Source organism: Lepidochelys olivacea (assembly GCF_965140295.1).
Source record: "Lepidochelys olivacea isolate rLepOli2 genome assembly, chromosome: 11".
Classification (NCBI taxonomy): Eukaryota; Metazoa; Chordata; order Testudines; family Cheloniidae; genus Lepidochelys; species Lepidochelys olivacea.
The window spans coordinates 60797547-60824477 of NC_140421.1; the positions used below are offsets into that span (position 1 = coordinate 60797547).

The following is a 26931-nucleotide window of genomic DNA, read 5'->3' on the forward strand; positions in this document are numbered from 1 at the left end:
GAATTGCACACTTCATGCTTGCAGTGTCTAGGAGAGTCACCAGAAAGACCAGTGCAGGATCTGTCGCAGGTTTTGCCCTGGAACTTTGAGGACAGGGACCAGCATCTCAAAGTTCTGCTGATGGAGGTCATGCTTCGGCCCCAGTCAGACCCCGGATTGGGACACCCCACGCCTAGCACCGTCTCCTTGGTGCAGAGCACCCCGGCACCATCTTCCCAGGATCTAGTGCCAAGAAAGGACTCCTTACAAGACTCTTGGCACCATCGTGGCTCCTCCCGCATGTAGTTGTCAGGTAGGCACTGTTCACAATTGCAAGTGCCTCAGAAGAAGCAGCCGGAGAAGGGCCACTCTCCCCTGACCAAAACTAAGAAGCCAGCCATGATGGGACCCCAGTCAGCCTACAGCATTTCAGCCACTTCACCCGCGAGGTTCAGATCGACTCCTGCAGTTAAGTCTGGACCCGCCCTGCTCACCGAGCCCTTGGAGTCAGCAGCTGCAGCTCATGTCGACCCCGGAGGCATATGAGGTGGCACAGGACTTGTTGCGCCTCACAGTGCCGTTTTCCCCTCTCAGAAAGGATGAACAACTGGCACCAGCCTGCCCCACGCTCCAGTCAAGGGGGAAGTCAACCATGCTGCCACAATGCTTGCTATCTCCACAGCACTTAAGCTCACTTAAGATGAGCCATGACCAGCAGGAGAGTGGGGGGCAGGGAGGGAATAGTGCTAATCAAGGTGGGCCATTTCCAGCAGTTAACACTCTCCTGCTGATAATAGCTCATCTTAAGTGATCACTCTCCTTACAGTGTGCATGATAAACACCCATTTTTTTCATGTTCTGTGTGTATATAAATCTCCTCACTGTATTTTCCACTGAATGCATCCGATGAAGTGAGCTGTAGCTCACGAAAGCTTTATGCTCAAATAAATTGGTTAGTCTCCAAGGTGCCACAAGTACTCCTTTTCTTTTTGCGAATACAGACTAACACGGCTGCTACTCTAAAACCTGTCATACTGGTATGTGAGAACTGGGAATATGTGCAGGTCTTCATAGAAAAATGAAAGCTAATATTTTAGTATTGTGTGTGTTTTACCTGTGGAGTAGCTGACTCAACATTATATCAAGTAGATTCTCATACTTAGCCATGTTTCAGCTTTTACTTTTTTGTTAATAGTCCATATAGTAAACTTGATGTAGTAATTTAATTGAATATGTGAAGGGAATCTGAGACTCATATTCTTTCCTGTCAGATTGCAAAATTGCGTCAGCAGTTGCAGAGAAGTAAACACAGCAGCAGGCATCATCGGGATAAAGAAAGACAGTCTCCATTCCATGGTAACCATGCAGCCATTAATCAGTGTCAGGTAAGGTTATGCCACTTCTAAGGGCATTATGGGAGTTAACATAATGTTAACTCCTGTGTGTTCCAAGTAGTGATTTTTAAAGAAAAAATACCACCACGTGTTCTGAAATACTTGATTACTGCTGAATGATGTATATCTGTGAAATGTATAGAACCTTTTTGTCTTGTGAGATCAAACTGATTTTCTTTAGCATGCTGAAGTGGGGGTGTATTTGTTTTTTCTCTAAATTTAAAAAAAAATGCAAAGGGAGGTTGGTGAAGAATATACTAATTTACAATGTAATTCGTAAGGACTGATACAAATGGATGATATAGTTCAGTTCACTGAATTAGAAATCAATCAGTATGGATCAATTTAATCTAATTCTGTGAAATAATCTTTCAGGTAAAGTGATGTGTCTAGGTTATGAATTTGCATATAGAAAACTGAATAGAACCAGCCTGGTGGTGTAAGTAGTAGCGTCTTGAGAGTGAAGTTTAGTTTCTTCTTGACTCTTTTTTTAGCACTGGACAGTCCTGGGCTGAGTGCTGTGGAGGGATCCCAGTTGTCCATCAGGTAGACATGAAAGGATTAGGAGTTGACACTGACTTCCTTTGAAAGGAGTCCCCTTCAGTTACCTTTAGGTGGAAAGATGGTAGCTTATGAGTGACTCAGGGAAGAAGAGTTCATATTCTCTGTGTATATATAAAGTCTGCTGCAGTTTCCACGATATGCATCTGATGAAGTGAGCTGTAGCTCACGAAAGCTTATGCTCTAATAAATTGGTTAGTCTCTAAGGTGCCACAAGTACTCCTTTTCTTTTTGCGAATACAGACTAACACGGCTGTTACTCTGAAACCAATCAGGGAAGAATATTGAATTTCCAGACACAAACTGCAGAGGAAGGATGATAAGAATATATTTACAAAGCATATAATTTTTCCTCTAGTACTGTAGAGGGTATGAAAATATCAGTTCAAAAGTTCTTTACTACTTCTGTGTCACTAAATTCATCCTTGTGTTTAGGATGAAGGGAGTACCATAGATGTCTTCCCGATAGGTGCATGTTCTTGTTTCTTATCACACTGATGAATTCCTAGCATGATTTCTCAAAAAAAGTTCTTGAAATTTTCCTGTTAGTTTCAGAGATGCATGACCAGCTCAAGAAGTTGTTGGAGTTGCAGATCATGATCTCTGCGCATCTTAGATTTTCAAATCGGTTCCATTTTGTGTCTAGCAATGGGAATATGACAAAGAAGTTCTCCTTCATGGTCATGTTAATTGTTCCTAACAGAGAGTTTCCTCTGGCGGGTTTCCCCCAGGATGCCATCTGGAACCAGGGTACCATTGAGCCCCCATGACCCACCAGCCTGGGCTTCCCCTCACACTGTGCTGCTGTAATAAGTTGCCAAGCTCTCCAAACTTGCTCTTTCACCAGCATACACACAGGTAGGGACACACTCAGCTGCAGTACTTACAGGCTGCTGTGATCAGCTCTGCATGGGGAGGCTACAACTAAGGAACTGCCCAGGTGTTCAAGAGCATTTCCCCCTCTGGAGTGTAAACCCAAAATTATATGGTCTTGTGCTGCGCAGAGATCTGTACAGTGTAAGCGCATGGAATTCACCCCCTCCCTTAATGTGGAGAGAGAATATACAACAGCTTTTTGCCCCAAGTTATAACTCCCACGAACTGGTTTGTGATGAAGCAAAAGCAAATTTATTAACTACCAAAGTTAGATTTTAAGTGATTATAAGGGGTAGCAAACAGATCAAAGCAGGTTACCTAGCAAATAAATAAAAACGCAATCTGAGCTTAATATACTAAATAGATTGAATATAAGTAGCAAATTCTCACCCTAAATGAGGATTTAAGATAGCGGCAGAGATTTTTAAGGGGCCAGCTGCCTTTGCTTCAGCTTAAAACTCCAGGTGTTCCTTTCACACCCTAGAAATCCCTCTAGCCTGAGTCCAGCAGTTCCCCCCAGTTCAGTCTTTGTTCCTCAGGTGTTTTCAAGAGTCTCCTTTGGGCACAGAGTCAGTGAAGAACCATGATGAGGTCACTCCCCTGCCTTAAATAGCTTTTGATATGGTGGGAACCCTTTGTCTCCAAGCTTGGTTCTGATGCCTTTCAGTGGAAAAACACGGTATTCCATGATGGAGTGTAGTACCAGGTGATCTGGTCACACACCCCGGTAGTGGCATAGCAGCCATGACTTGGAGGCTGTTTGTAGCCTCCACAGGAAGGCTCCCCAGTGGAAGATTAGCTTCTTCTAAGACCTGTTGTTCTCCCTAATGGTCCATTGACTTGAATTGGCCCTTCCCAGCCAGCCATCTAGACTGACAGTCTTTTGTCTAGTGGGCGTTCCCCGGGTGTAAACACATATGTAATAGATACATAGACAATATTCCTAACTTAAGATACCAAAATGATACATGCATATAAGTAGGATAATCATATTCAGTAAATCATAACCTTTTCAGTGATATCTTATATGATCTGTCTTGCATAAAATACATCATAATTATGCCATTCTCGTATCCTGTTACTATGAAGATTGAGGTATGGTGTCACATTTCCTTTCTAATCTAATGAATTGTAAGCAGGACCAGTTATGCCAATCATCCGGGATAGGCCTCTGGCTCCTTGCAGATTTTTGCTGATCTTATTCTTTTCAGACTTTGTGCCCTTTCTTTAAGAAAAGCACAATCCTAGTTCAAAACTATTAACTCGCTTGTATATTTTTACCCTTAATGGGTAGAGCTTGGAGATTTTTTTTCTTGCTTTTCATTGCACTAAGCTTTCTTCCATCCCCCTCCACTTCTTCGCCCTGCCATTTGGAGTAGCACCTATCCTCTGAGTTCTCTCCAAGGTTGACAGTAGAACTGAATTTGAACCCTTTCAGGAATTGAAGGGTGAGCATTATCTAGATGACTGCTGATTTGTACCCTTTCTCTAAAACTGGTTGTCAAAATAGTTTCCCAATCTCAATGGACACTTCAGAGTTTTGGTGTCCTGATTAAACTAGGACAAAAGCTCTTTGCAATAATCACAATAAATGACCCATGTGGAAATGAGCCTTAGTTTTTGGGGTGGGGGGTGGCAGTGGAAGCTGTGAATTTAACTAGTTTCATATCACTGCAAGATTCAAGAAGCCTTATAGCTACTAAGATTTGTCTCTTGCAAAGAAATGTTCCCAGCAATTGGTGTCTGGAAGAAAAAAAAATGTGCCTGTTCAAAAGTCTACTCCAGTAATAGTAAATCAGTGTCCAAATATGTTAAGGGTTCTGAGCAGAGCACTCTGTTTTTAGATATTTGTAAAGAAATCAATTGAGTGTCTTAATAGTTTCTCTAAACATTACATTTTATAAAGCTCTCTTTGTAGGAGGGTGTTAAAGGTGACTGTTAAATGCCCAATAATTTTTTTGTAGTACTTGGAGGATCCTATACATTTGGGGTGTTAAATTATCTGATCTTGATTTATTTTTAATCTAAGAGACTTAGTATGTTAGTTTAGATTCCTACCCATTGTTCTGCTAAGGGTGCTGACGGATTAATATTTTTAATCTGAAAAAATCGGCAGAGGATTGTGAGCTAATGATTTGCATTTGCACAGAAAACAACAGTTCTTCTTCGAGTGCTTGTTCACTTTGATTCCAATCAGGTATACGCACGCTGAGTGGACAGTCATCGGAAAGTTTCCCCTTAGCAGCTCCAATCAGGTCGTCTGTTGAGCCCCCTGGAGTGGCACCTTCATGTGGCTCAATATATGACCCTGCCGACCCAACCCCCCACTTCAGTTCCTTCTTACCATCCATGATGACCGTTGGAACAATGCTCACTTGCTCAGCAAGTGCTCCTTTAGTGTTCTTCTGTTAAGTCATTTGAGTTCATAGTTAGTTTGGTAAATGGATAGTAGGTTGGGAACGGGGTCTTTCCCCAATCCCTAGCCCCACCCCCCCTTGGGCTCTGGGGCATGCCGCGAGCCCAAGGCTTTAAGCCCTGCAGTACTAGCAATAAGCCTATGCCCCTCAGTGACTCCCATGACTCTTAAATGAGGGGAAGTGCACCAAATGGGGAAGTGCAAAATCTGCAGGGCTTTTCGGTCAAGGACCAAGAAGGAGCGTGATTTCCGCCTTCAGTAACTTTTAATGGAATCTGCTCTTCCCCATGGCCCCATCAACATTGGTACACCATGCTGCTGGAGCTGTCAGTGGACACCCCAATCATGCTACCACTCTATCCCAATCTAATCACTAAAGACCATGGTCACTTTCAACACCTTCTTGTATCTGTTGTTCTTCAAGATGTGGTGTTCACGTCCATTCCAATTCCCAGCCTCCTTCCCCTGTGTCAGAGTAGCCGGCAAGAAGGAACTGAAGGAGGGTAGGGTCGCCAGGGTCATATATTGAGCTCCATGAAGGTGCCACTCCAAGGGGCTCCACAGCCAACCCAATGGGAGCTGCTAAGGAAAAACTTTCCTATGACGGTGCGCGCAGCGCGTGCACGCCTGACTGGAATGGACATGAACAACACATCTCTAAGAACAGTTACGAGAAGGTAAGTAACCGTTTTTTCTAGTTGTACCATCTCCATGTGCTGGAATGGAGGACCTGTACCAGTGTATCCGAATATATGTGCCAGGAACTCTAAAACAAAACTATTGGAAAAAATGTTTCCACCTTTTTGCTTCATGATTGCAGCTGCTCTTGCTTGTAGTTGCTTTCCCAGCAGAAACAGAGGTGGGAAACTGACCAAGGTTATGTCGTATGTTTCACATTGCTTCCATTTACCTAGGTCCTGGATTAAGTGCTATGAACAATAATAGCAGCTCACGCTTGCTTTTGCTTGAGAGAATTTTAAAAAAGACAGAAGGGGGGGATAGGTAAAGAAACCTGGTATTTGTGAAATCCATTACCCAAAATGAATTCCTGTAGAAAATTTCTCTTTATCCTGAAGAGAGAGTTATTCAGATTGAGAAATTCCCATCTAGCAACCTTCTGAAACTTTTGAATATTGGAAATACATATTTTGCTTTTGTTTGTGACTTTGTCATATCACTTCTACAAGATTAGCGTTCTAAGTTCCTAGAACTTTGGGCCAATACTAAGACACATCCAAGAATTATCCTTCCATCAAATAGTTCCAAGTAAACTGTGTGGCCAGTTATAACACTGTGAACAGTTAAAAAAAAAAAAAAAAAAATTCAGACCATTTGTAGTTTATTTTGTGGGGTTTTTTTAATTGTTTTGAATTTCAGCAGATTTATTGGAAACATCAAAGGCTAGTCTTTACTCAGGCTTTGGAGTTAAACTAAAATCATTTTCATTACTCTGCTGTGGAGACTTTAACATATAATGAATAGTGCAACTGGGGTACAGATCATAGGAATGTCGTCACCTTAGAATGAGTAAAGTGGCCTTAATTTCATTTGGTGGGTGAAGGAGAGAGTGTGTAAAAAGTGCTCACAATATATAGTTGTTTTTAGACTAAGTTTTTTCACAGGAGTTTTTATTTTTCTCTTTGGAAACTTTGAGCTTGAATATAATTTAAAGAACTTCTTTTTGTACTTTGTATCCCACTAATAGTGCATGCACAATTTTTAAAAATAGGTATTCGGTTGTTGGCTTAGAAATTCCTTTCTGTAAATATTACAGGCTTTTAGTGGGTGACTGTTTGATCTGTAAGTTCTTGGTTTCCTTTGGGAATTATTAGGACTGAATCAGAAACATCTCTCTGCTGTTGGGTTTCTCTAACAGCTTCTGACTAGTATTCATGGATACTCTCTTTTAGAAGTACAAAAAGTATACTCTTGCTGCTTGTATTCAGCATCTGAATTTCTTTTGCTGTTTACCTTGTTTACACTCCGAGAATCCAAACATTTTAAGAAAAATCATGAAACTAGTCATTACAGGAAATGTGAATCTGGCAGAATAGTGGTGTTCATTTTTATTTTGAAATAGAATTAAATATAGAAGATATTATACACCATAATGAAAAGTGAAAACATTTTTTCTAGGGGCTTAACCTTATAAGCAACCATAAAAATAAAAGGAAGACAATTCATCCAACTTTATTTTGGAGTCCTGTTGGCTGAAATTTCTCTCCCAGTTTCCTCCTTACCCTTCTAATCAAAACCTTGAGTAACTTTAAGAATATCTATATGGAAGATATTTGTTAATATTTATTTCTGTAAATTCACTTTTTAGCTTGTTTTCACAGGTATATGATGTAATCCATATATTCATTCATGAAAGAAGGGAAGTGCCGTTTAAATAAAACTTTGTTTAAACGTTTTTGTCTAGCAGTTATAAAAGAAATTAGACTTACACCATTTGGGTTGACTTTCAGTGCAAATCATGCTGAAAGAAACTACAGAACAGTGGTGACTTTATTTTGTAATTGTTAATCTACTATATTCATCACAGCCATATGACCGTAGGTATAGTAGAGTTATGTTAACCTATTGTTCCTGCAAAAAATAGTGAATACTGCCCTCAACAAATGACCCCAAAATACAATTAATGTTGCCCCAATAAATGCAGACCTCCCCCCAAAGTAATAAAGGTAGTAGTGTCGTGTCTTTCCCCCCCTCCGCCGCCCCCCCCCTCCCCAGTAACTTAATGTAAGCTGCACCTTATCTTTGCAGGTGTCAGTTGCTGCTGCTTCTGTACCCCTCCCACCTTTCCCTCAAAGAACCACAGAGAGGTTTCTAAGGCAGGGATCATGCAGTTCTGGAGCAGCTAGATGTTTTTGTGGCAGTAAGGGAAGGCAAGGGGATGAGTGGAACCACTACATATTTTTTTTTCCAAGGTGAGAAAGGAAAGAGTAGGCCCAGAGCCCTGAACTACTGCTAGTTTCAACTCTTCCTTTGTGTGAAAAGAGCAACAGCAGTTCCCACGCTCTTAAATCCCCACACTATCCCCCATTCCTTTGATGGTTAATTTCAGTGGGTATTTTCTTCTATTTTAGTTCTTCTGATCGTGGCATAAGTGAGTCTAAAACTTTAATATTAGCTTGAATTTCAAAATAGTTTTTATTATTTGGCTTTTAGAATTACATTTAATGAAACTGACTTTTTTTTGCATTTGCTGTGTTGAAGGCTGTTGCAATTTTTTCACTCTTGGTGAATGAGTCTGGTCCAAGAATCTGGTTATAGTAATACTTTCCCTTCAGCTACTCTGTGAACTCCTTAATTGCTTTGCAGCATAATGGGCAAAGCTACAGTCTTCAAGTAGCAGATTTCATTTCCTTACCAAGAAAAAGTTTGCTTTTGCTGTCATTTTAGGAAATATAATGAGACTTGCATTTAAGAGCAGTGCTTTGTCTAAACGTCCTTAATTTTTGAGTTTTTATAATTTAATATTTAGGTTATCATATGGGTTGTACTCCCTCGAGAATGGTAAGATCTTTAGGGGAAGGACTCCTTTTTCATATATTCTACCCATGAAGAAGTGCTGGTACATCTATAGGACACTCAACATTCCCAGACAAAAACAATATTAAGACAGAGGGAAGGTTGAGATCACATAGTAATTCATTTAAGATAAAATGCATTACAGGGGTGTAACAAAGCGGCCTTTGGTGGGACGCTACTGAGAGTATCAATCAGGACAAATGGCTTAGAGCAGAGCAGATACAGTCCAAGCCTGGGGGTCCTTTACTACTAAGGCACACCAAACCAGTCAAACAGAGAGGACTTTGATTTTACCCCACTGGCTAACCAGAAGTCATAGAAGCAATTCCTTTAGACACTCCAGTTTCCCAGTATCACCACTAGCACTGCTCCTTATGGGGATGAATGGTTATGAAAACCAATACCCCAGTAAAAGAAAAAAGGTTCTCCCAATCCCAAAGGACCAAGCCCCAGACCCAGGTCAATATACCAGTCAGATCTTACCCACAAATCACGCTGTTGCCAATCCTTTAGAATCTAAAGGTTTATTCATAAAAAGAAAAAAATACAGATAACAGTTAAAATTGGTTAAATGGAATCAAATACATACAACAATTGCAAAGTTCTTAGTTCAGGCTTGTTTCAGGCTTGATTGGTTTAAATCAGCAGTAATCCCATCAAGTCTCTGGAGTACAAACATCCCGGCTTGGATAGGTTGTTCAGTTCTTTGTTTAGAGCTTCAGTTTCAAGCACAGTTCCTCCAGAGATCAGAAGCAGGATTGACGACCAAATGGAGGAGTTTCCACAGCCTTTTATATCCTCTGCCATGTGGAAGGAAACAATGTGGAAAATCACAGCAGCAAGATGGGGTTTGGAGTCACATGGGCAAGTCACATGTCCATGCATGACTCAGTTTGCAGGCGGTAGCTATTGCTCACATGCTACCTTGAATGTTCCCAGGAAGGCTCTTCAGTTGTAGATTGGAGTCTCCCAAGGTCCATTGTTAGTTAAGTGTTGCTTGATAGGACTATTCTGAGTAAGTGCCCAATGTCAAGAAGCTGACCAAATGCTTCACTACTTGGAATCAAACACTTCAAATACAAAAATTTGAACACACATGTGCAGACAGCATAATCATAGCCAGCAAATTACAACCTTTTCATAGACACCTTACTTGACCTCCTTTGTACAAGATTTGGTGCAGCTATAGGACCTTGATTGCAACAATGATTTATACAGTCACAGTTCATGTCAATAATGCCACAAGAGGTATTGTAATTATCCTAAAACCAAATGATATATATCTAGAAGATTTAAGGTTATGCTTAAAGAAAATCTGAACATGTTAAGGTCTGGCAATTCATCCAAACAACCTTAACCTCTGCCCTGTAGTGACACCATGCAATAATCGTAGGGTTGACAGACATTTTAGAGTTAGTGGTGCCAGATTAGAAAGAACTGACTTTTGAAGACATTCCATTTTCTCCTCCAACCCAAAGTTATCATGTATTATTCTGAGGTATTCAGAAAACTACATGCTCCAGTACATACTGATGTCATTGGAAATGTGAATGAGGGAATATGCTGCACAATCTGCAAGGCATTTGTTTCCAGTCCCAGTGGACTGTGAAGTGTAAAATAATAATCATAGTACAATTTCTTATCAGTTCAGTTCCATGGCCCTTAACATGCCATAGTTTAGGAAACCTTCACTGGTTATACTGGTGGTAATGTTCTCTTCTGTGTATCGTTCCAGTGTATAACAGCTGACCATTCCAAAAGCCTGCTTAGCAATATTTGCTTGGCAGGGCAAGTATATTTCACTGAAGCAGTTTAACACAATGGCAAGGTAGGATGATACACATAACCAGATAGATTTGTTTCTGGATTATTTAAGGACAACAGTTTTCTGAGGCAGGGCTATGCTTTCGGAAAGCAAGAGTAATAGTGTAGTTAATATACTAGGAAATAGAAAAGGAGTACTTGTGGCACCTTAGAGACTAACCAATTTATTTGAGCATGAGCTTTCGTGAGCTAGAGCTCACTTCATCGGATGCATACCGTGGAAACTGCAGCAGACATTATATACACACAGAGATCATGAAACAATATCTCCTCCCACCCCACTGTCCTGCTGGTAATAGCTTATCTAAAGTGATCATCAAGTTGGGCCATTTCCAGCACAAATCCAGGTTTTCTCACCCTCCACCCCCCCACACACACAAACTCACTCTCCTGCTGGTAATAGCCCATCCAAAGTGACAACTCTCTTCACAATGTGCATGATAATCAAGGTGGGCCATTTCCTGCACAAATCCAGGTTTTCTCACCCTCCACCCCCCCACACACAAACTCACTCTCCTGCTGGTAATAGCCCATCCAAAGTGACAACTCTTCACAATGTGCATGATAATCAAGGTGGGCCATTTCCTGCACAAATCCAGGTTCTCTCACCCCCCCTCCAAAAACCACACAAACAAACTCACTCTCCTGCTGGTAATAGCTCATCCAAAGTGACCACTCTCCCTACAATGTGCATGGTAATCAAGGTGGGCCACGTCCAGCACAAATCCAGGCTTTCTCACCCCCGCCCCCCCTTTTTTCCCGGGGACACACACACACACACACACACACACACAAACACTCACTCTCCTGCTGGCAATAGCTCATCCAAACTGACCACTCTCCAAGTTTAAATCCAAGTTTAACCAGAACGTCTGGGGGGGGAGGGTAGGAAAAAACAAGGGGAAAGAGGCTACCTTGCATAATGACTTAGCCACTCCCAGTCTCTATTTAAGCCTAAATTAATAGTATCCAATTTGCAAATGAATTCCAATTCAGCAGTTTCTCGCTGGAGTCTGGATTTGAAGTTTTTTTGTTTTAAGATAGCGACCTTCATGTCTGTGATTGCGTGACCAGAGAGATTGAAGGCTTCTCCGACTGGTTTATGAATGTTATAATTCTTGATATCTGATTTGTGTCCATTTATTCTTTTACGTAGAGACTGTCCAGTTTGACCAATGTAAATGGCAGAGGGGCATTGCTGGCACATGATGGCATATATCACATTGGTGGATGTGCAGGTGAACGAGCCTCTGATAATGTGGCTGATGTTATTAGGCCCTGTGATGGTGTCCCCTGAATAGATATGTGGGCACAGTTGGCAACGGGCTTTGTTGCAAGGATAAGTTCCTGGGTTAGTGGTTCTGTTGTGTGGTATGTGGTTGTTGGTGAGTATTTGCTTCAGGTTGCGGGGCTGTCTGTAGGCAAGGACTGGCCTGTCTCCCAAGATTTGTGAGAGTGTTGGGTCATCCTTTAGGATAGGTTGTAGATCCTTAATAATGTGTTGGAGGCGTTTTAGTTGGGGGCTGAAGGTGACAGCTAGTGGCGTTCTGTTATTTTCTTTGTTAGGCCTGTTCTGTAGTAGGTGACTTCTGGGAACTCTTCTGGCTCTATCAATCTGTTTCTTCACTTCCGCAGGTGGGTATTGTAGTTGTAAGAAAGCTTGACAGAGATCTTGTAGGTGTTTGTCTCTGTCTGAGGGGTTGGAGCAAATGCGGTTGTATCGCAGAGCTTGGCTGTAGACGATAGATCGTGTGGTGTAGTCAGGGTGAAAGCTGGAGGCATGTAGGTAGGAATAGCGGTCAGTAGGTTTCCGGTATAGGGTGGTGTTTATGTGACCATTGTTTATTAGCGCTGTAGTGTCCAGGAAGTGGATCATCTCAGGCATTGGCACCCTGACAGCAGGATTGTCTGGCTATGTAGACTCCCTCCTCAGGCCCTACGCTACCAGCACTCCCAGCTACCTTCGAGACACCACTGACTTCCTGAGGAAACTTCAATCCATCGGTGATCTTCCTGATAACACCATCCTGACCACTATGGATGTAGAAGCCCTCTACACCAACATTCCACACAAAGATGGACTACAAGCCGTCAAGAACACTATCCCCGATAATGTCACGGCTAACCTGGTGGCTGAACTTTGTGACTTTGTCCTTACCCATAACTATTTTACATTTGGGGACAATATATACCTTCAGATCAGCGGCACTGCTATGGGTACCCGCATGGCCCCACAGTATGCCAACATTTTTATGGCTGATTTAGAACAACGCTTCCTCAGCTCTCGTCCCCTAAAGCCCCTACTCTACTTGCGCTATATTGATGACATCATCATCATCTGGATCCATGGAAAAGAAGCCCTTGAGGAATTCCACCATGATTTCAACAACTTCCATCCCACCATCAACCTCAGCCTGGTCCAGTCCACATAAGAGATCCACTTCCTGGACACTACAGTGCTAATAAACAATGGTCACATAAACACCACCCTATACCGGAAACCTACTGACCGCTATTCCTACCTACATGGATACTATTAATTTAGGCTTAAATAGAGACTGGGTGTGGCTAAGTCATTATGCAAGGTAGCCTATTTCCCCTTGTTTTTTCCTACCCTGCCCCCCACCCCAGATGTTCTGGTTAAACTTGGATTTAAACTTGGAGAGTGGTCAGTTTGGATGAGCTATTGCCAGCAGGAGAGTGAGTTTGTGTGTGTGTGTGTGTGTGTGTGTCCGGGAAAAAAGGGGTGGGGGTGAGAGAGCCTGGATTTGTGCTGGACGTGGCCCACCTTGATTATCATGCACATTGTGAAGAGAGTTGTCACTTTGGATGGGCTATTACCAGCGGGAGAGTGAGTTTGTGTGTGGGGGGGTGGAGGGTGAGAAAACCTGGATTTGTGCTGGAAATGGCCCAACTTGATGATCACTTTAGATAAGCTATTACCAGCAGGACAGTGGGGTGGGAGGAGGTATTGTTTCATGATCTCTGTGTGTATATAATGTCTGCTGCAGTTTCCACGGTATGCATCTGATGAAGTGAGCTGTAGCTCACGACAGCTCATGCTCAAATAAATTGGTTAGTCTCTAAGGTGCCACAAGTACTCCTTTTCTTTTTGCGAATACAGACTAACACGGCTGTTACTCTGATACTAGGAAATGTTACCACATGTATATATGTGTGTGTGTGTGTATAATGAGAGAGAGAGAACTCTCACACTGTCTGTTGAAACTTCTGCTCAGGAAATGCTTGTGGCTCATTGTTCACGTAAACAACAAAAATTCAGCATTCCCAGAACCACCAAACTTGGAAAAGACTTTTAACAGCACTCAGGCTTCAGCAGAACATGGGTGAAGTGCATGTGTGGTGGGAAAAGTGTGCAAGGAAAGTAAACATAAGCCAGCAGGAAAATGTGAAAAGTCACTGATGAAGCAGCCCTCCCAATTCTAACCAGGGAGAGAGCCAGAGCACCAGAATTAGCAAGTTTATATATAATACATCTGACCTGGTAACAGCTTTTATTAGTGCTATATCTTTTTCACCATAACTTCAGTGCTCAAATAGCCGTGGATTATCACCGTTTACAACAATGAGGACAAAGAGGACTACTAACACCAGAAAGACATTGTTTTAAAAAAAAAAACAAAAAAAAAAACCTATGACCATGCATTAGTGTGGTCTCCTGAAGGCCATCACAGTGCTGCAAGAGAAAACACCACACATGACATGAGCAACATATTTTTTAAGTCGCCTGATCAAGTACTTCTGCCAAAGAAGCCTGTTCTCTCAGTGTAGATGGGGAATTCCTTTGGGTGGCAGTGTAGGCAGCACAGAGTTGTGCTGTCTCCAGTAGGTCTTTTGGGAACTTCCAGTATGAAGTTGGATGGGAAGTAGGTGAGTAGTGAGGCAATTGTTACATTTATTTTAGTGATGCAAGAACAGAATGGGATTGGCTTTTTAGGTCCAGTGTTGATTTGGGTCACTACTTCAGCAAACCTTTGAATTTCTAGCTATTTTTAAACTTATTTTTCTAACATTAATTTTTACTCCTGATGAAGTGGGTAGCAGTGAAGGTGCTTGATGATCCGTCTTCCATTATTTGTTGTTTTGTCCTTCGGTTCTGCTGTTAATGTTGCAATACATTTTCACTTTGGTAAGATTTACAGACCATTTTGTGGTTTTTAGCTCAAATGTCTTCCCTCCCCTGTATTTTGTTCCTGTGAACACTGTTTTCTCTCCACAGTCCACTCCCTACCTATCTGTAAATCAAGCTAAGCTCATTGACATCAGTAAAGATTTGGCCCCCCATCTTTATTTTTCCCCAGCCTCAGACCTATCCTCGCTACTTTATCTTCTCTCCCAGTTCCCCCACATTCATGCTTGGGAAATTTGATGATCCAACTGACTTGTTTGTCTTTTACTTACTGAACTGCTTTCTTGATTTACTGCCTTGGATCAGTCTGTCCCATTCCACCCTCCCCCCACACCCACCCCCCTTTACAAGGATCACTTACTTCGACCAGCAAAGAATATAAATGTAGAGAAGCATAATATACACTTACTTGGAGGTATAGGATATTGGGGTCAAAGATTTTGGACATGTTTGGGAAAAACAGAAGTAATTCCCTGCACTGGCTTTCAGTTGTTTTTCCTCTTATGGAGAAGTCTAAATTTTTTCAAACAAGAAGGGCAGAGGTGGAAGGTGGAGAAGCAAAACAGTTGAAAAAGTAATGACAACCTAAACTATGGAGCTGCTAGTGGTTTTGTTATAACATGGATGAAGATTTCCAAACTTGTGGTGTCTCCTAGTGTCTTGTATGATGTGCAATCCATCTAAACTCACCACACCAGCTGATGCAGACCAGGTACTTCATTAAATAGATTGCCTCTTTTCCAGGAGAAGTAAGAAAGATCGTACACAGTGCATGTTTTTCATTCCATAATAAAAGAACTCGAGCTGATTAGGAAAAAAAATTCAGTTTAAAATTGATCAAAATGCGGGTGGGGGGTTGGGAATCATGAGTTATTCTCTTGTATTTTGATCAGCTGTAACTGGAACACTGGGCCTAGGGGTTGTCCTTCAAGAGATCAGCACACAACTAATCACAGCTCTGTGAAGAGACTGGTTTTGGGGTTGTTGTTTTTTTTTGGTTCTTTAACAATTACCAATTTAAACCCCTTGAAATTGGAAGAAGACTTGCTAGTTGTGTTGTGGAGAGACTTTTTCCAACCCTGGAGAGTCAAATCTAACGTGCCTGAACACTTGAAAGTGCGTCACACTTCCACTCACTGGCAAGAGCTCAGTGGGAGAGATCACTCAGTTACTAGGAAGAACATCAGGCAAATCCCAGAGAAGTACCGTCAGTAAAAGTTAGAATGAATACCAGAAGGGAGCAGGTTGATTGATTGTATGTACCACTCTCTGTTTCAAATTAACAATTAGAAACAGAAGAAAGCTGAAAGTAATTGGAAAGTCTCATTATAGAAATGGTGGAAAATGTCTTGAGTTTTTAAAAAAGCCCAGAAGATAAATTATGTAAAACAAACCAAACGAGCATTTGTAACGTACTAAACCTTGAAATGCAAGATGAGGCAGGAGATTGACAGTAATGAAATATTTCTCTCTCAGTTTAGGCAGTTCTCTAATCAGCCTATGACTAAAGCTGCACCTGAGCAAAGGCTTTTGCAGAGCATTCCACTGATCTGTCTAGCTTATGGTTGGGGTACCAGTACCGAGCCTCTTCATGCTGTTAGAGAAGATACCACTCAGGACAGTCCCTAAAGTTCCTGCTGATGCAAGAAAAGGTCCTTCTTGAATGCTGTACCATGCCTCGTCTGCAGTTACTTTAAAAACTGCAGTGTGAATGTTACAATGTTTCTAACCCAGTATAGGAGAGCTTCAGAAACTTTTTGGAAAACTGCATGAATCTCCATTCTTCATGTGGAATTCCTTATGGGCTACCAGTTCCAGGAAAATGATCTAGGTTAGGCTGCAAGAAAGCTCATGTAATTACTGTGGAAAATTTCCAAAGCAACTGGTGACTCATTTATTTTTTCCCTACTGCCAATGGTGAGAGACCAAAACAAAAAACATAAGCAAACATTTCCACGAAGTACATATACAGTGCACTCCTCTTAAATGGTTGGCCCTTCCGCCTCTGCCTTACACTTGGAACAATTTCCCTAGAAGTTGGGTTGCAGTGCTTAAAACAACTGGGACTTTCATTCTACTTCGCTGTGAGCCAAACTTGAGGTCCTTATTGGAACAAATTCCTGTATATTAATAGTTTAGTGAGGGGAATAGTGATAGTTTAGTGGGGGGGGGGGGAATAGCCTATAAAGACTTAAGAATTTTGCCCTGTACATGGAATTTAACTGTATCCAAGTTAACTGTGATGTTGGTGGATTCCATTGAACTCTATATAGCTGCTTTGAATGCTTACAGTTCTTAACTGTTTGAAGTACAATAATTTACTTTCTTTTAAATTAAGATAATTATGATCTCAGTGTAGAAAATAAAGGTTAGAAATTATGGTAATTTCATATTAATGAAATGGTTCAATGCTTTTTCTGTACAAAATGAGTACAGATAATGTGTATATCTGTGCAATCTAAGTAAGCACTGATAGTTTCCATGTTCCTGGATGCTTCCTTTCCTATCTATTGGGACCAAGAGAGACTGGTGGGACCAGTCTTCATGAATTCTCTTGTCTTGCCGTACGGCTTTAACCCAGTGGTCCCCAAACTGTGATGCGTGCCCACCAAGGGGGTTGTAGAGCAATGTTTTCGGGGGGGGGGGGGGGGGGGGGCAGCAGGCACCGGGCCAGCCCCCACAGGGGCAGGGAGGGAGCACCACCCAGCCCCACTCTGTCCTGGCCCCAATCCTACCCCCCTCAGAGGCCCCAGCTTCCACTCTTGGGTGCAGTCCTGGCTTCGGCCCCATTCCTCACCCCAGCTCTGGAGGGGGTGGGGGATTGGGTGTGGACAGATTACATTACGGGTGGGGCGGGGGGGTGCGACATAGGAAGTTTGGGGATCATTGCTTTGACCACTCTGCTGGTCCATCTTATGCCTTTCTCACTCCCAAACTTTCACAAGGTCTGCCGTCACTTCATCAGGTCCCGCTGCCTTTGTTCTCTGGACTGCATTTGTCATCTCTTCCTCAGTTATGTTATACTCAGACCCCACATTAAGGTCACATGTTGTCAATCCCACCTAATGAGGATTACTTTAAGAGACTCTCAAAGTATTGTCATCTGGCTATATCGGAAGAAGGATAGGAAACACTGGATGTGGTTTAATTAGGCTACAATTTTATTCTTAAATTTCTGGGAGTACCCAGCGGATAAAAGTGTACAGTGCAGGTAATTCCATAATCATTTCAATATATACCCCGAAGTTTTCATCAGTCCTCTCCTTTATCCCTCTTTGTCCCTGGCTAACGAGTTGCTGATACTTCACCCTTTCCCTCCCTTTCCCTTCCCCCCCCCCACCCCCCATCAAATGAGGATTAAGAGGAGGCTATGGGGGAGGGCTTGTGACTGATACAGCAGGTAGTCATGAGAGCCCCAACACCCTCTCCCCCCATTTCTACTCCTTTAAAGAATACCTCCTTTAAATCCTTTACCAATCCATTTAATGTGATCACTGTATCCCTTCCTTATGGAGTACCTGCACTGGACATCCGTCCCACATTTACATAATGAGTTGCAGCATCATAGCCTAATTCCAGTTTCAGGTTTGCCCAGCTAAGCCTGCCCCCTCAACCTAACCTTCGCCTTGGCCAATCTGGCACTAAGGGTAAGATCCCTTTACAAACACATACCCCCCTTCCAGGAAAGGAGTGACTAGTGCAATGCCCATAGCAGTTCCTAACAAACCTGGTATGTCACCACTCCTGTGGATGGGAGCATGGGTGCTGCTCCACCTGGTCCAGGTAAAAGAGGGCTTTTCCCGCAGCAGCATGTATTGCGGGAGGTAGGACCTGTAGCTGCAGTCAAAAGTAGCTCTGTGGCGCTCTAGCCCTTAAAGGGGCACACACTTTTTCCAGCAAGCCAAACAATGGATCCCACAACTTAATGTGCGGTGAGATCATTTTCATTTCTCTGGCACTTGTTTACTAGTACTCTCCCCAATCATTTACAAGTGATGTTATAATACCTTCCTTCTGTGTCTCATTTTTGCAATGCTGTAGATATTTTTGCCAGCCAACTGTGGGTAGTGTACAAACTTTCTTCCAAATCCATCCTTTAAAATGTACATTTTTTGTGAAACATTTCTACAATGATCTCCAAAATTTCTATGCATTCTTGTATTTGTACTGTTGTGTTGTATTTGTCCAAGTAAGATTATAAGCTTTTTGAGACTGGAGCACTGTCTCCCTTTTTAAAAAAAAAAAAAAAAAAAAAAATAGTGCAATAATAGTTGTTGGCTCGCCAGTAAAATGTGACTCTGTGAGGTCTGAAAAAAGAGTACTTTAGATGGGCATTCCATGTCTTCATATCTAATATGTGGTGAGGAAACAAAACATAGCCCTGTATTTATGTAATTTTTTTCTTCACCAGTTGTATTAAGTCAGTGCAAATTTAAAGTAACCTTCTGGAGGTATTTTTTAAGGAGAAAAAATAATTTCCTTTGCTAAACAAAACGGCCTTAAAATTTCAGCAAGGCTATGAATATACAGTAAGTGAAATGGAGTGGAATTGAGTATTTTTAACTACATTTAAAAAAAAAAAAACTGTTAAAATAACATTGTTTCCAAAGTAGAGCACTCACAAATCCAGGAAATCCCAGGTAGAGAGCAGGAAGGTATCTTCCGAGGAAAATTTTACTTCTCCAAATGGAATATTTCTTAATATGGGCTATGGGGATTTTTCTTATTATTACAAAAGGGTTTTCTTCCTTTATGACTTAATAACAATAAGCATTCAAGGTTAGCTTTCCTATGTTGCGGAGCGACGTGGGAGCTGGAGGCAGACTGGGTAGGGGTCAGGGAAAGATTTTTGAGATTAGGCGGCTGTTTAGAAATTGTCTAGTTAATAGTTTTTCTCCTGTTGCATGTAAACTTGTAAAATGATCTCAGAACATCTGTTTTCATCTAAAGGCCTCAGTCTTAGCACAACTAAATTTGTGGTTTGTTTTGATAAAAATTATTTCAGTAGAAAACTGTATTCTTGAAATTTTTTAGCTTTTTTCTTAAGTTTAAATCTACACTAAATATTTATTTATTTACTCATCTTCCCTTTGGTTTTCCAGGCTCCAATCCCAAAAAGTGTAATTGTTCCCGTTATACCCATAACCAAATCAACAGGATCACGTTTTCGGAACAGCATAGAGGGGCTGAATCAGGAGATTGAGATAATAATTAAGGAGACAGGAGGCAAGGAAGAACAGCTGATTGTAAGTATCTACTGCCCCCAAAAAATTGTTTTCAAAATAAGCTTATTTTGAAGAGAATTTTCCTTTTCACATTGATGATTTACTGTACAAACTTGGTAATGTAAATTTGCACGATTAACTTGTCATCTTCTACTGAAGTAGAATAAAAAATTTCCTAAGGATTAACTGTCTTCCACCACCACAGGAATAGAAAATAACTTCCTTTAAATCTTTTTGCTGTTCTCTTCACCTTTAGGATGTTTACACTGATGCATTTATGCCATAACTAACCAACAGAAAAGAACAATTATCTAAAACTTATTTTGGTGAGAATTGCTTTAGTCATGTTTATAGCGTTTACTCTGTTCCTCTCCCTCCTCCCCTCCCTCCCCCCGCCCCAAAAAAAAAAACAATCAGGAAAATTCTTGCCTATTTTGCATCAGAATTCATGGTTATCTTTTTTTTATAAGTGACTTTCAGAAGTAACTATTTCACACACCCAACCCCAAAAAGGAACCACTGGTGTTTTATTTTAAATTGTTACTCTTCAGTGATTGCCTAGCTATGTTTTCATATGACTGTTGGTTGCCTTTTGGAAAACACGGTCCTCATGGCTTCCTTTAAGTGTATTGTTCTTCAGGGAATTTCCTACTCTTCTGAAGTATGACTTATCATATCATCTGTTGGAGTCTGTGTAGTACAATAATTCATCTTCCTCAGAATAGGCTTCTGTTATGTAGTGGACCAGGTATAAGAAACTGCTTAAGCTGTAAAGTAATCCCTTTCCTGATGAGATGGGCAGCCTCACACATGAAAAAGTATGATTTTTGTTTGTTTGTTTTTATAACAGCCACAAGATATTCCAGATGGACACCGTGCTCCCCCTCCACTGGCACAGCGCAGTAGCAGTACTCGCAACATGGACACCCAAACACCCGGTGGAGCAGACAGAGGCAGTAACAACAGCAGCCGTTCCCAGTCTGTGTCCCCCACCTCATTTCTTACCATCTCAAATGAGGGCAGTGAGGAGAGCCCGTGCTCTGCTGATGACCTCCTTGCTGACTCCAGAGATAAAGGTACTACATAAACAGGCTCCGCTGTTACGCTGCTCTTACATTTTAAGGGTTGCACTATTCAGCACTTGGTCCTAGTATTTATCTCATTCTTTTTTTAATAGCAGGTAGCCAGCCATATTCAAATGATGGATTTCCCTCATTCACTGTTCTGCCCCAAGATGTATACAGGGAGAAGGAGTTTTCACCTCCCTAGTACAGTGATGGAAAATTAGCTTTTCTTTTACTTCTAGGTAACCTTATTTTTCTAGTTCCTCCATGCACTTGTACACCTATCAGTGTTTGGTGATTGAGAGGGGGAAATTCTGATCAGAAACTGCTGCTTTAACTAGTTTTTAGAGAAGGCAAGGACAATACATACAATATTTCTCTTTTTTCTGTTTGAGACTCTGAGCTCCAACTCTGCAGACCATGAGGTGTATGTTGCCATAGCTGCTACCAAACAAGCCATAAGGGTAACTTACTGAAGGCTTTTGGGGGGGGAGGGGTGCGCGCATGTTTTGTTTTTGTTCTTTCTTTTTCTTTTCTTTTTTTTTTTAAAGAGACCTGTAAACTTCCTTACAAATATATTTTGGACATATGTAAGTGATGCCTATATGCTATTTGGAGCATAAGGCTGATCAGACATACACTGATGTCAATAAAAAGACTCCTGTTGACTTCAGTGTACTTTGGATCAGACCCATTGTGTGGTTAGTTAGTTATAGGTTTCCTGTTATCAGAACCCAAAGCTATTGCACATAATGCATAGTTAACCTGTGAAACTCATTGTCATGGGATGTTGTGATGGCCAAAATATAACTGGGTTCAGAAAAGAACTAGGTAAGTTTATGGAAGATAAATTCATCAATGGCTGTTAGCCAAGTTGGTGAGGGATATAATGCCATACTTGGCGTGACCCTAAATTTCCAAAATTGCCTGTTCTGTACACTATCCCTGAAGTTCTGGTACTGGCCACTGTCTGAGACAGGATACTGGCTAGATGGACCATTGGTCTGACCCAGTACAGCCATTCTTATGTACTACACACAGATTTCTAAAAAATTGCCAGAGAGCTGGGGTGATTTGTGTTCATAAACAGTGAAGAAAAGACTGCCTATGCACAACCATGGAAAACGCTACCCAAACTCCTCTAAAAGTTTAATAAACCAGTGACTGATAAACATCAAGATGGAAGTAGTATAAATGAAACTTGCTATGGCACCTGTCAGTTTACCGACTTTTTGAAATTAGATAACCCATTATGTAGGGTTACTTTTTTTCCTCCTCTGGCAACATCATGACAAATATTTTCATAAATTCTGTAGTAGGTTTAGCGACCATGTTTTGATATGTCTTTATCTGAGACTGAATGCGTACAAAAACCTTACTTAATTAACTCACTGATAGGGGTATCTGTAGCCCATTCCTTTTTGTTTGTGTTTTATAGACTGAGAATAAAAGCATAGGGTTCCTTTACTTGTAAGGAAAATGTCTTAACATGGGAATTTGTCTCTGTTCTAGTTGTACCTTAAAATAAATTCTAGGAGAACATGCTATCAATAGCCATTTTATCATATCCTTTCATATAAAACATGACCTTTAATGAGAGAATTGCGCATTATTGAATATTCTGTATGTTTAAACCTCCAATTAGAAAGTAGCGAATGCCTAATAGTAGAAAAACACACTTACCTGTTACATGCACCCCCTAGCATCCTGTGCATCCTATTTGCTATATTTAATTTCTTTTTGATTACTAGGAACATTTAGATGGTAACAGTAAAAGGATTTTTGTTTTATAAGAGTTCATCTCTTGCTGCTGCTTAGTTATCACTCGAAGACTGTTTGTTTCTCTAGGGTAACTAATTGTGATGGCCTAATCAGACAGACTTGCTATATCAGGCCAACATGTGCAATCTCCCATTGATTTTACTAGATGCATAAAACCGCATACTTGAGTTCTTAATAAGCAAAGGTCTTGTTTTTATAGGATGTTACTAGTAATTAAAAATGATAAAGCTTACTACCAAGAATATTTTCATTATTTTTTTCCAAAGGTTGCTGGATTTTTAATATTGTACTTATTAAAGTATCTTATCACTAGCTAAAGGTTTGCTATCACTGAGCTTATGAATGATAGATTTTATTTAGTAGAACTGAGTTCTGCTTATAATAAAAGATAAACCTTTAAAAAGAGAGGGAAATTATTCTTCTTTTTTCTTCCATTTTATTTGTAAACTACCTGGCAAGAGATTCTAGTAACTAGGTGCTATATAATCATTACGCTAACTAAAATTGGATTTATGGTAAGCCTTCTTTACAGGTATTATTAACCTAAACTTTCAAAAGTGACTAGTGATTTTAGGGTATGTCAACTTTACGTTCCGCAAACTTGAAACACCTGTAAGGGATCTTGCTTCCCCCCCCCCCCCTACAGGGTGGGTGCTTAGCACTTTCTGAAAATCAGACTCCTTTAAAGTGGCCAATGTTGGGCACCCAAAAATTGAGGCACCCCAAATCAAGTCACTTTCGGAAAGTATAGGCCTGTTAAAATAGCCACTCTCACAAAACTCGGCCAATTATATGTTCTCTTGCTTACTCAGGAACAGGAAGTAGGAGACGCAGTGTAGTACAGTAGATGCTTTATCGGAGCAATCAGAATACCTGAGTTCTCTTGCTGGCTCTGCCAGTGACTCATTATGTGATGCTGGGCAAGCCCCATTTTCCCAATCTGTAAAAAACGGGGTTGCTAACAATTATCCAGCCTTGAAAAACATTTTGAGATCTGCAGATAAGAAACGTGATTAGACAGCACAGCCCTGAAAATCTGAGTCTGTTGGAGACAATTTCCTAGAACAGCTTGACTAAAGGATGACTGGATGAAAGGCATGAATCCACATACTCCCTCCCTGTCCTCTCTCCTCTTCCCCCACCATTTTCCCTTTTGCCTTTAATTTCCTTAATCTTATTTCTTTCGTTTTTTTTGTTCCTGTTTTTGATATGTGCCACAAAAATCTGTGTGTTGGGAATATTGCAGTTAACATATGGCAATCCAAAAGTTGTGTAAATATTTTGGTCTTGTTTTGGATCTATAGTACTTGTTCTGTATGTTGACAGTCTAGAATTTGTTTTGTTCGTTATAAGGAAAAAGATTGAAAAAATGGTATAAATAGTTTTAAAAAAGAAAAATGGGATTAAAAAGTTTTAACGCAATTCAGCAGCAAACTGTCCTGATTTAAGGTGTTTTGCTGATAGACCTCAAATGACACCTGTCCAGTCATCTCGGCTGGAGAGGTTGTGATTAAGATTCAGCTGCGGGATTGTAAACCTGGGATGCTGTGGAGCATGTGCAGGGGTCTGAAAAGAATAGAAAAGAGTTGTGGGAGGGAGGGGGTTGAGAGTTGTGATATATGAAGGAGTCCGCCTCCAGGTGGAGGAGAAAAGTGCTCCATAGAACATGGGTAATGGGGAATGGGAAACTTTATTTAACTTTGTAATGTTGGTAATGAAGTCGGTTTGTCTTTCTTTTAAAATAAGTGGGTTCATTTAAATATTTTGGTCTATTTGAGTAATTTGATATTCTTTTGCCATAGAGAATGGGAACAACTCTCCCTTGCCCAAATATGCTACCTCGCCAAAACCCAACAACAGCTACATGTTCAAGCGTGAACCTCCTGAGGGCTGCGAGAAGGTCAAAGTCTTTGAGGAAAGTTTGTAAGTAGTTCTTCAGTTCATAAGAAATATAAAATTTATCATTCGGGCTGATCTGACATCAGTTATTTAGTTTAGTGTCTGGTACAGAAACTGCTCCTCAAACAGTCTCTTAACTATTAATTCTTCTACTACTACTACTAACATTACTACTTCTACAAGGGCCTCTTCGTAGTCCTATTTGTAGAACATGGTGCTCCTGGCATCAAGCTATGGAATTGCCTTGAAAAGCTGTGTGCATTGGGGGTGGTGCATGAGAGATTATCCTGCCCCATCCACTTCACTTCCTTCCCTGCAAATGGAACTTGCCTTTGTGTCTGCAGGCTAGTTCTTCCTTTACTCTAGTTGCTTATTCTCTTGTATAGTAGGTTAGTATAGAGGAGCAGGGGATGGTTCTGCATACATTGCCTGCACTTATCAAGGGAGTCTTCGGCTCTCATTGGGACAATGTGAGGCCCTTAGCCCTCTAAGGGCTTCAAGAGGTGCCCCCTCTTGTCAGTTATTCATACCAGAGACTGATCTCCATATTCAGTGCCTTTTGTGTCTGATGGAGACCCACTCAATATTCTGGTGTGAAGTTTGCAATGCTTTGCACCCCACACTAAAGGGAGAGATACTTGTGGCTCCAGATTCATATGGCTTCTCAGTACCTAAAGCCTGATCCTCTAGTGGACCTATCAGTGGTACTGAGACAAGCCTCTGTGCTTAGATCCTCTTACACAGATACCAAGATGTACAGTACTGCTCCAGTCTCAGCACTGCCTCCTTCTGTGGGCTTGAGATTGGGATTTCCTTGCCCTTCTACTGGTGAGAAACCCTCACCCAGCATTCCTTGGCGCTGCTGGCACCACCTAAATCAAAAGATAAACTAAAGAAATAGTATTTTTCAAATCACCTCATACAAGTACTGTAGTGCAATCTCTTAATTGTGAAAGTGCAACTTACAAATGTAGAATTTATTTTTTTACATAACTACACTCAAAAATAAAAATAATTTAAAACTTTAGAGCCTACAAGTCCACTCAGTCCTACTTCTTGTTCAGTCAATCACTCAGACAAACAAGTTTGTTTACATTTACGGGAGATACTGCTGCCTGCTTCTTATTTACGATGTCACCTGAAAGTGAGAACTGGCATTCGCATGGCACTGTTGTAGCCAAAGTTGCAAGATATTTACGTGCCAGATATACTAAATATTTGTATGCCCCTTCATGCTTCGACCACCAGTCCAGATGATGATGCTGATGATCGGTTCTACTCGATAACAATCCAGGAGAGTGCGGACTGATGCATCCAAGTCAGATGCCATCAACAGAAGGTTGACTTTCTTTTTTGTTGGTTCGGGTTGTGTAGTTTTCAAATCAGAGTGTTGCTCTTTTAAGACTTCTGATGGCATGTTCCACACCTCATCCCTCTCAGATTTTGGAAGGCACTTCAGATTCTTAAATCTTGGGTTGAAGTGCTGTAGCTATCTTTAGAAATCTCATATTGGTACCTTCTTTGCGTTTTGTCAGATCTACAATGAAAGTGTTCTTAAATCGAACATTATATGCTAGGTCATCATCAGAGACTGCCATAACCCGAAATATATGACAGAATGTGGGTTAAACCACAGACCAAGAGACATACAATTCTCCCCTAAGGAGTTCAGTCACGAATTTAATTAATGCATTATTTTTTTAATAAGAGTCATCAGCATGAAAGCATGTCCTCTGGAATGGTGGTCGAAGCATGAATGGGTTTTATTAATCGTGAATTAATTTTTTTAATCAAGTTAGTTTGTTTTGAGTTAATCGTGTGAGTTAACTGCGATTAATTGACAACCCTAATTTATATACTCTAAATATATCACTGTCACAGGCTGGCTTGCCCCTTTAAGAGCTAGAGGCCTGGGGCCAGGCAACCCTAATTATAAAATAGGATGGGGGGAGGGATAGCTCAGTGGTTTGAGCATTGGCCTGCTAAACCCAGGGTTGTGAGTTCCATCCTTGAGGGGGCCATTTAGGGATCAGGGGCAAAAATTGGGGATTGGTCCTGCTTTGAGCCAGTTAGACTAGATGACCTCCTGAGGTCCCTTCCAACCCTGATATTCTATGATTCTATAACACATGAGAAGGGATCACATGATTCCCCTACAAGAGCAGCAGGAAGCTGCAGAGAGAGGGAGAGAAACTCAGTAAAGGACAGCCAAAGGAAGCTGTGGCAG

At 41.1% G+C, this 26931-nt stretch overlaps 1 protein-coding gene across 2 annotated transcripts in view; it reads left to right on the forward strand.

The window, feature by feature from the left end:
- Window positions 1-26931, forward strand: part of FAM117B (family with sequence similarity 117 member B) — a 98525-nt gene that overhangs the window by 52073 nt on the left and 19521 nt on the right. For both annotated transcript variants that reach the window (XM_084643389.1, XM_084643390.1), the window contains exons 4-7: window positions 1251-1364; window positions 19837-19980; window positions 20810-21035; window positions 24608-24728. In XM_084643389.1, coding sequence (XP_084499515.1) covers window positions 1251-1364; window positions 19837-19980; window positions 20810-21035; window positions 24608-24728 — 605 coding nt within the window. The remainder of the gene's footprint in view (window positions 1-1250; window positions 1365-19836; window positions 19981-20809; window positions 21036-24607; window positions 24729-26931) is intronic.